The sequence below is a fragment of the Ixodes scapularis genome, unplaced genomic scaffold, assembly GCF_016920785.2.
Source record: "Ixodes scapularis isolate PalLabHiFi unplaced genomic scaffold, ASM1692078v2 ptg000292l_1__unscaffolded, whole genome shotgun sequence".
Classification (NCBI taxonomy): Eukaryota; Metazoa; Arthropoda; class Arachnida; order Ixodida; family Ixodidae; genus Ixodes; species Ixodes scapularis.
The window spans coordinates 683,882-694,073 of record NW_024609951.1 but is presented as its reverse complement, the minus strand read 5'-3'; the positions used below and the strand labels follow the sequence as shown (position 1 = coordinate 694,073).

The window sequence follows — 10,192 nt, the reverse complement described above, 5'->3', positions numbered from 1 at the left end:
TATAGAAACGTTGTACAAACTGTAGAGACGAGTGTGAAAAACAAAGACTCTGAAAAGAGAGAAAAAAAAAAGAAAGATACACTATCGCCGTGCGGTAAGTAGCTGTCACACAAACTTGACCAGACTTGGCGGAAACGATTGAGAGGAAACGCAAACGATACAGTATGAGACCGCGTGAGCAATTATGCAATCTGTACGAAAAAAAATAATCAATAAATCGAACAAAAAAGGACGCGAAGTTCCAAGGGGGGGAAGAGCCACGGTCCACTTTCGCGCACCGCACACCTCAGCCAACGCCAACGCGCCTACAGTTCACGGGAACTCGCCAGTTTCCCACGCCTGACGTACGTCGTTGCACGCAGCGGCGACGACCTTCCTCGAGTTGTCGCTCGATGCACTCCCAATCACCCGCGTTCGGCTGCCGCGACGTCACCGATAGCACCCACCCCAACGTGGACACGAAGTAGCTCCAGGTTGGACGCGCGTCGAGATGGCATTGCACCATTGCGGTGCGCGACTGCCAGATGGCGTGCAGGCCCAGCAGCATCATCACGTGCGCCACCTCCGTCTTATCCCTCTCCTCGAGTTGCAGATACTTGAAGACGCTCCACTCCACTTCGAAGGAGTCCCTGAGCTCAAACGTCGTCCTCATCTCGTCCCAGAAGAGGTAGGCATTGCTACACTCGACTAGGACGTGCTGGATGGTCTCGGGCGCCCCGCAAAGGTCGCAGTTTAGGGACCACGGCACGAAGAACCCCTTTTGATGGAGCCAGGTTTTAACTGGAAGGACCTCCATGTGCATCCGGACGAAGAAGTCCCTTGTCGCCACAGGGATGGGAAGGATTCGCACGAGTTTGTAAAGTCGCGTCGCGTCGTCGGGCGTCGGTGGTTGTCTGTAGAGCGGTGGCGGGAAGGATGCGGAAACGGCATCCCAGTACAGCCGCCTCTTTCCGACGGTCGCCAGGTATTCCCAGGAGAATTGGGCCTGCAGAAACTCGATGGAGCTGGCGATTTCCTTGTAGAACCTCAGGGCGGCTCCCTTGGTCGTGCGGCCACTCGTGCTCACCATCCAATTCCCGAGATGTAGGAATCCAAGGTGGTGCAGCACGGCGATGAAGGTCGGGTCCTTTGCATCCCGGAAAAGCAGAAAACGCTGCACGTGCAGCTTGAGCACGATGTTAACGAGGCCCAGACCTCCGCTCTCTTTGTGCAGAAAGAGGTTGTTCCTTCGTGTGCTTTCCATGGCGGACTTCCACACGAACATGGCCCAGTTCCGGTGTACTTTTCCGGCCTGGCTGCCCGGGCAGCAGACGGCCTGAGCCCTGTACAGCACGGCTGGCTGGGTAGCTGACTGTGTTGCACACGTGAGCCCGGCTGAAGAAAGAAAAGTTTCTGCACCGCCAGGGCGACAGCTTGGCGGCAACGGAGTTGGCGGTCGGTCTCCACACTGCGGCCATTGATCGCTGCGGGTCCACCGGCACACCCAGGTAGCCGTCGAGCGAAGTGCTCCATCCTATACCTCCGAAAGTTCTTGGCGTAGTCGCCCATTCAGCGAGCCACGCCCCCGCCGACTTCTGTCGGTTGATCATGGCCCCTGAGGCAGCGCAGAACCGGTCCACGTGTCGCAGGATGGTCTGCACCTGTACCTTGGACGAGCAGATAAACGAGACGTCGTCTGCGAAGGCCAGAACGCGGACGTCTTCGTCCCCAAGCCGTAAACCTGAGATGGATGGGTCCGCATTGACTGCCCGGCAGAGTGGCTCCAACTGCAGCGCGAAGAGGATGGGCGAAAGGGGGCAGCCCTGCCGAACCGACCTCCCGATGGAGATGGGACCTCCCCTCTGGCCGTTGATGAGAAGGCGCGTAGAGATGTCTCGGTAGCAGAGCGCGATCCACTCCCGCAGCTCCTCCCCCACGCCGAATCGATCCAGCGCCGCCAGGAGGAACCTGTGGGACACCCGGTCGAAGGCCTGCCGCAGGTCCAGCTGCAGGACCGCCAGGGCCTGGTGACCCTCCGCCGTCGCCTCGCCGATCGCCCGCATGAGGTTCCTGGATATTTTCCTCCCGCGAAGGCCGTAGGTCTGATGGGGCCCTATGATGGACTTGAGACCTGTGTCAAGCAGTGTTGCGGAATGGGCACCCCCATTCCATTCCCACTCCATTCCGGGGAATTAGAGTTTTCGATAATTCCATTCCTTTCAACTCCTAGGAATGGGGACGCTAGGCCCATTCTCACTCCTGGAATGGCTGAATCGTTCCATTCCATTCCTCTAATTCCTAAACGATAAAAGTGTCACTTGACAGCTGCATTACGTTGCAGGGATGGGCAGAAATATTCAAAAATGTATGTTGAAATACAAATACTGGGATAGATGAAAATAGTTGCTAAGATCCTGATACTCAAGTCTGAAACATATCTGTTAAAATATATCGCGATACGTATAGGAAATGCATTTAAAAAGAGGTAAAAAGTTTTTGGAAATACAAATACAAGAATACATTTTAGGGAGGGCAGAAATATAAATACTGATAATGCAATACATTTTTCAAATTTCTTTGAGACGCGAACTGAGATGAGGCTTTAAGTTTGAAGTGAAAGTTTTTTTTTTGTTTTTGTTTTTTGTCCCGAAATTACTTTCCCGCAGGCTTGGCACTTTGCCTTGAAGGTAGTGGTTCCGGACGAAGAGTCCTCAAGTCAATGGGTTTAAAAAACGTTCCATCAAGGATTGACGGCGGTCCCTTCCCTGGCATCCTGTCTGACTGACCAGTGATGCGAAAAGACTTCGACCTCTAAATAAATTCCAACAGAACATCAACACTTCCCCGTCCAATAAGGGCGCCCCTGTCAGCACTGATCCCATGACGCCACGGTGGGATGAACTAGTATTCTTGAATCTGTAGGTGTTGAACATGAAACTTTACCCACGCTGCTGTATGAAAGGAGAATACGTACTTTCGTTGTAGGTGACCTCGTTGAAGACTATGCAGGCAGTTGCATTTAGAAATTTCGAGAAAAGTGGACCATCTGAAGCATCCTGAAGCACATGTCTCACCTTTTGTTACGGTTGAAAAATCGATACGGTGGCCTCCCTGTTGTGACGGTCCTCTCTGCCGACTCTCCGCCTCCAACACATGAATAGCAGTCTTCACGTTTCGCCTAGCATCATTCAAACAGAGACCTTGTGGATTGCGACCTGAGATGGCCGGCACAGGTGCGAGCTCTCCGAGAAACAGCGCGCTCGAGACGAGTCGCAGGTGTACGAAGTCTGGGTCCGCACAGCGAGGCCACGTCTGGCCTCCTTCCTGGGTATCGGATCACCAGAGCAGCGGGTCACGTTAACGTCGGCTGATGACGTACCCTTGAGCCCTGCAATATTACAGGCGCAGGCGCATTCGGATTTGTGTTGAACTTCATTAGTGAAAGGCGCCACCGTCGCCCCTCCTCCCCCCTCTGTTCTTTGCTTTGACGCTTGTTTTTTGTATTGCATTTTTTTTTTCTTTTGCGTATAAGTCTGTTAGGGCCTTACGCGGGTTTACGGTTTCCCGCTCATTTTATTTCTGAACAACCGACTCCCAGACTGGCTCGGTATAGCTGAACGTAAAAAAAAATAAATAAAAAATAAATAAAATATCAAGAACCTGGCCCATTCCATTCCCATTCCATTCCGGGCAAAAGGCATCTAATTCCATTCCCATTCCATTCCCCTCACCGTGGCCGCCATTCCATTCCCATTCCATTCCGGGGTCGCGAAAATGCGGAATGATTCCGGAATCATTCCAACTCCGGAGTGGCAACTCCGCAACACTGGTGTCAAGTCGCCTTGCGAGGATCTTGGCCAGGATTTTATAATCAGAGCAAAGAAGACTGATGGGCCGAAAGTCCCCGACCTCGGAAATAGGGCCCTTTTTAGAATTCTTCGGGATCAGTACCGTGAAGCTTTGCCGCATGGTCGGAGGAAGTAGCCTTCGTCTGCGGATGTCATTGAAGACTCGAGCCAAGATGGGGCACAGAGCGTCAGAAAAGATTTAGTAAAACTCTGACCCGATGCCGTCCGGGCCGGGAGCGTTGTTACGGGACAGGTGCTTGATTGCATGTTGGACCTCGGCCTCCCGGATTGGGCAGTTCAAAATGTCAACCGCCCCCTCAGGAACCGAAGGAGATCCCCGGAGAAAGGGCTCGAAAGCGACATCGTCAAGCCTCTCCTCCCGGAAGAGCTCCCCGAAGGACGTCTCGAAGACGCCCGCGATGTCTTCTCTTGAGGTGAAAACACGAGCTCCTTGCCGCAGCTCCTTGATAGTGTTCTCTGTTGCCCTTTTCCGCTCGTGTGTGCGGAAGATCTTCGAGGGCTGCGTCTCTCCCTCGAGTGTCTCGACTCTGCTCCTCACCTGGGCTTCCTTGTAGCGCTCCTCCAGCATGGCCAGCAGGTGCTCTTTGCAGAGCTTGATGTCGTCACTGAAGGATCCTGGACTGCTCTCCTCCTCCTCCAGCAGTGCCTTGAGGGTGTTCGTGAGGTGAATCCGAGCTTGACGTTCCTCTGCGCCCCTGCGGCGGCCGAGCGCGCACGCGGTATCCCGGAGCTTGATCTTGAACTCCTCCCACGAGACCGCGTCCGCGCCGCCCTCCTCCAGGTTCTGGAGAGCACGCCTCGTCTCCTCAATAAAATCTTCGCTTTCGAGGATGCTGAAGTTCATCTTCCAAGGCGTGTCGCGCCTTGCCCGCACACTTCCGGGGCCCCCAGCAAGAATCTCAGCCGCGACGAAACCGTGGTCTGAGAACGGGACAATCTTCGCATCGTAGGACACGACGCTCCCGGACCACTCGCCAGAGACGTAAACGCGGTCCAGCCGCGCCTGCGACGCGCCCCTCCACCTCGTGAACCGCGGCGAAAACTTGTCAAGCGTCTCCGTCACGTCCACAAGGTCGAAATCGCGCACGGCGTCGCGAAGCGCAGCCGCACCCACGTCGGCTCTTGGGACTGCCGACCCGCTCACTCTATCGCGACTGTTAGTCACGCAGTTGAAGTCTCCGCCGACCACGAGCGTGGCGGGCGTGTCAAGAAGTGCGCGCAGTCCGACGAAAAAGTCCTTGCGCTCCCCCGGCCGGCTAGGGGCATAGACCGATATAAGGCGCACCAGCTGGTCTCCAAGGAGGCAATCGGCAAGTGCAAAGTGCCCACTCGCGCACAGTCTGGGGTCCAGCATTCGGATGCCAGTATTTTTTCTGACTAGGATGGCGGTTCCCCCGGAGGGGCTAGCCGTGAGCGTGTGAACGCACCAAAAAACGTTTCCAAAAAAACGAACAAAACTTTTTGCTTTCTCAGCGGAGCAGATCTTTGTCTCTTGTATGAAAATGACGTCCGCGCTCTCCTCATTAATTAGATCTAATAAAAAACTTTTACGCTTCGTGGCGGTGACACTTATACAATTAAAGGTTTCTATTTTTAAACACTTCATTTAAAATTATTGTATATAAACAGAACACAAAGAAGCAGCCAAGACCAACAGTACAAATGTAGACGTGATAAGACGAGATGAAAGGTACAAACACACCAACTAAGAAAAGAGAACGAAAAGAAAACCAACGAAGCACAACTACCGAGTAAAAATAGAAAAGACAGAGTTGAGGAAAGATAACTCTCACCCAAATTATGGAAAGTGCCGGGTTTCCTCACACATTCTTCAGCGAAGACCGATCCGTTTCGACGGGACGCGAGGCTGGGATTTCGGGAAGGTCTTTGTACTTTTTACGCGCACTCTGTCGTGTTGCCTTGCCCGTGTCCTTGAGAGGCGCACCTGCGTTGGGCTCCGGCGGGGGAGCTTTCCCCGGAGCGGCTGTCGGCGCTGGCGGAGTGGCCTCCTCCGCTTCTTCCCGCGAAGCCGTGGGCATCGTGGGCTCGGAGATGGAAGCTGCCGCGGCAGCCCTCTCCGCCGACACCGGGTCGGGCTCCCCGACCGAAGGGCCCGAGTCGGTGTCGTCTTCGTTCGGTGGTCCCACGCGAATGTCAGCCGAGGGCTGCCGAAGGGTCTACGATCTCGCGTAGAGTCTACAGCTCCGGAGTCGGATGTGCTTCGTTTACCTCGACTACTGCGGCCCCCTCCGTGTCGCCGTCGTCCAGCAGCTCCTGGTGCCGCTCGCGCAGTGGCTCGTGCCTCGTCTTGGAGGCGTACGTTGGGACACAGTCGGCCTCGACGTGTCCGTAGCCCCTGCAGCCGCGACACCACGGCGCCCTGCATTGCCTTCGCATATGCCCCAGCTGGCTGCACCGGAGGCACATGGGAGGCCAGCCGGACACGGAGATGAGCACGGGATAGTCGGCCACGTGTCCCTGGTGCGGCAGCTCATCCCTTCGGCCCCCTTTCTTTAGGATGATCCTTACGGACCGCGTAGATGTTTCGACTTCGTAGTCGTCGGTCGGCGACTTCCACATCTCCCTGGTGATCTCTTTGACGACCCCGAACTCCGCGAAGGCGGCGCTGACCTCCCTATCTGTCACGTAGGTGGGGAGCCAGTGAACCCGCAGCACCACCTCCGTAAAGTTCGGGTCGACCACGACGCACTTCCGGCCTTTCACCTTGACATCCTTCAGCGCGGTCAGCTTGTCCTTAGCGTCTGTTGAGTTCAGGGTGCACACAAACACGTGGTTGAACTGGAAGGCGCCCAGCCCAACCACGTGCTTCATTCCAACAGTCGACTGCAACATATCGGCAAAGTCCTGAGTGCGGTAGGGGCGTCCTCTGGGGTCCCCATGCAGGAAAACGGTCTTCTCAAGCCTGCTGCCACTTGGTAGTGGCGGCAGCAGCATCTTGTAGCCCGAATCTCCGGCGTTGCTCGTATCCTGATGCGCGCCCTCAACGGGGGCAGCCGCTCCGTTGGCCATTCAGACGGTCGCGTGGGGGGAACGGGAGAGCGGAAAAAAAGACGTCCGCTCCCACGCGCGCCCACGTCGGAACCTTTTCTGGAGGATCTCTTTCCCTAGTAACAATTCAGCCGGTAAACTGTAAGTTGGAAAGTTTGCTGTCGATTTTTCTCTAGCAAAAGCACTCCTGGGTCGAAGTCGGGAAGCACCACGCTTTGGGGACATTCGCACCTGGTAAAGAAATCGTACGCGTGCATATTGAACTCGAAGTAGACACGTCGTGCTTGACGTTTGCGCGAGCAATGTCTTCAGCCCCGAGAAGGGATCGACGGCTCGGCGACGTCTTCGTGCAAATCGGCTTGGTGGCCGGGCGTGTCGTACGGGATGAATACCAATTCTTTTGATCACTCCCAAATTTCTCTTTTAACGGTTGACAGAATTCGCCGGTACCGCGAACGACAGTTCTGAAATAGAGGTCCCACGCCCGTCGTCCGCTGCCATCGCCGTCCCCGCGAGTCCCACGATACGCGAAACGACGAACGCACAGAATGCTTCCGGTTGTCTGTGGAACTTTTTTTTTTCAATCAACGTATTTACAGCTTTTTAGAAGCCACAAAAAATGGGTTTCATATTTTTTTCTATTTTTAATAATGAGTGTGTGCCTTCAGTGACCCACGACTTTGATTAAATTTGGTGGTCGCATCGATACCTTAGAAAATGGCCCGTGACCGCGAAAAAGAGAGTGAGCGAGACTCGAACCGGCCACTTCTTGATCGGCGGTTTTCGGGCGGAAAGAAACCGAATTTCGAGCCGCAAATTCTGTTCTGGGTAGTTGAGCTCTCATATGTCACGTAAAACTAAAAACCTCAGCGAGCATAAATACCCTGTCAGTGTCCCTTTAAGCTTTGCTGCTTGCAGTTCTTCTAAAAAGAAATACTTGCAACCAAATTTACCACGTCACGACATTTTGCCTCTGCTCTTAGTGCTCCTGGTGAGCCTCGGATAAGAGCTTACTGGTGTGCAAACATCATGCTTGTTTGAAACCACTCGCTGATGTAGACTCGCTGACATCCAGCATTCCAATTAAACGCTGAATGTCCACAGGTCTTTCTTGAACAATGCAAGCGGGAAAAGAACCATACAATCGTATCGTATTGGGGGACATTCTAGAGAGTTTTTTTTTGTATGTTTTACAGATTTAAAAAAAAAGCCGTAAAAGCTACATTTACGCGGTCTGTGCACGTGAGTTATGTGGCCAGGGCGGCATAGTATAAAAGGCTAATTTGTAATGATCAGTCAGCTTATTACAGAGATGTGCCAGTCTTCTTTCAGAAAACTAGATGGAGGTTCATTCTAGCATAGTTTTATCTCGCGAATCCGAATATCCCGTTCGTTTTTGACAAAGATATAACTAAACGTGAGAAAACAAAAAACATCCTACCAATACTGACATCGTAAGAAGACCTTTCGGCCGCCAAGCGTGTCGCTTAAGGGCCGCGCGTCCAATCTCAAGTTTTCTAGGTATATTCTCCCGCATTGGCACCAGTCGCAACACATTTTTCTGCCCTTTTAAAAAATAGCACGTGCGTGTGTAGCTTTGATAGGTGCTGAAGATGCATGAGCAAAGATTTCGAAACCCTACTGAAAAAAACCATTTGAAATTCAAACGGGTGGCAAACTGGTAAATCAAACGGGTGCAAACTTGTCGACCCGTTTGGATCAAACGTGATTATGGGATACGGGTAGCCGTTTGAAACGGTACCCGCTCGAAACGGTACCCATTTGATACAGGTGCCCGTTTGAAACGGGTGCCCGTTTGATACAGGTGCCAGTTCGACCTTGCACGTGACCACACGTTTGAACGTGCCTTGTGAATCGGGAAATTATGCGCTAGCCCTAAACGGCGATCGTCTGGTAGGTTGGTTATCTTAAACTGGGAGGGGTTCTCTGGGTATGAATAAAGATATAAACATTTCTTGAAATCAAAACATTTGAGGACGGACAAAAGGAAGGATCTGAGAACGGTATCTTAGATTCTCTTCTCTTCTTCTTATCTCTAATTTTCACCTTATTTCACCTGATGCATTTTGTTTTTTTAGCGCAGCTCTTAGCACCCGTTTCCGCGTTTCGCGGCGTCGCCCTCGGCGTAACCGCCCAACTAAACTTGGCAGGAAATCGAATTAATGTTGCGGTCATGTGACGTTAATATTTCCGCTAAGTCTAGCTGAGAAACTAAATATTTTATGGATGACATGACACGGTCATGCAACGTCATTTTCCCCGCTACTTTTAGCGGGAAAACTGCATTTGTGTTGAGGTCATGTGACATCAATTTCCGCGCTAAATTTTGTGGAAAACTTAACCCGCTAAATTTAGTGGGCAAATTTTCCCGCTAAATTCAGGGAAATTTTTCGCTAAATGGGAGGGAGCAGAAGAGTAGGAGGGTTAGGGGGTGGGGGGTCATACCCTCCCATCCTCCTCTTCAAGATCTCTGCTCTAATTTCACATTACAGAGAATTGTAAACGTCTCATTTTTCATCTCATGTTTATTCAACTTTTATATTGCAGGTGCGCTTGCAGCACAAATCTGGGTTGTGCTGATCTTCTACTCACAAGTTGGGAACTCCTGAGTGGCAAGAGTGGGAGTTTGGTCTGACAGCTCAAGGGACACCATTGTTCAGTATTGAATTTTTAATTATCTTCTTTTGAGCAAAGTTAAAGGGACACTGACACCCCCCCAAAAAAAAATTTTATTTTTTGCCAGGCGCTTCATTATGGTGTCGGAGGACTACCCAATTAATATTTTGCAACAGAGTAGCGTATTTTTTTAATAAAGCCAAATGACGCAACTCCTCGAAACCGAAACCGAAACCCGACGGAGGTCGGAGAAGTGGAGAGAAGAGAGTGAGTGGCGGAAGTCACGTGGCTACACCCTACCGTGCGTTTTTTTTTTTTTTTTTCTCCTCTCCGGTAGCAGACGACAGGACATGCGGCGTGCGATGGGGCGTGCGGGAACTGCTCGCCGTGCGATTTTTTTGCAGTTAAGTTTGTTCCGCTCGTTGTTCTGTACTCCAAGATGAGTTGTTTTGTACATTGAGGAGTTGGACATGAGTAGTAAGTGGCCGTGGTGAATTTCCATGATCGGCTCCGAAAAGAATACACCCAAGATGCTGCGTGAAGAGCTGGCTCACATTTCCTGAATCCGAAAAAAAGTGGCATTGTGCGACAGAGTTTCCGAAAGATCAACGGGATCGGGACCAACGGCTGGCTGCAATTCCTGTAGAACATATACGGGCACCTCGGAAAGCGGACGTTACCTGATTTATATGCTCCTT

General features: G+C 52.2%; 1 protein-coding gene and 1 pseudogene across 1 annotated transcript; both read right to left on the bottom strand.

Annotated features, from left to right (window-relative positions):
- Positions 1 to 286: 286 nt before the first annotated feature.
- Positions 287 to 1,200, bottom strand: LOC121834023. The gene has a single exon (XM_042287753.1). The coding sequence runs from the start codon at positions 1,067 to 1,069 to the stop codon at positions 287 to 289; it is 783 nt and encodes a 260-aa protein (XP_042143687.1). The 5' UTR covers positions 1,070 to 1,200.
- A 4,447-nt stretch (positions 1,201 to 5,647) lies between these two features.
- On the bottom strand, positions 5,648 to 6,890 carry LOC120845938 (annotated as a pseudogene).
- Between the last annotated feature and the right edge of the window lie 3,302 nt (positions 6,891 to 10,192).

What these genes read in the sequence shown, in the direction of transcription:
- LOC121834023 (XM_042287753.1), bottom strand. Translation starts at nt 1,069, where the DNA reads ATGGTGAGCACGAGTGGCCGCACGACCAAGGGAGCCGCCCTGAGGTTC.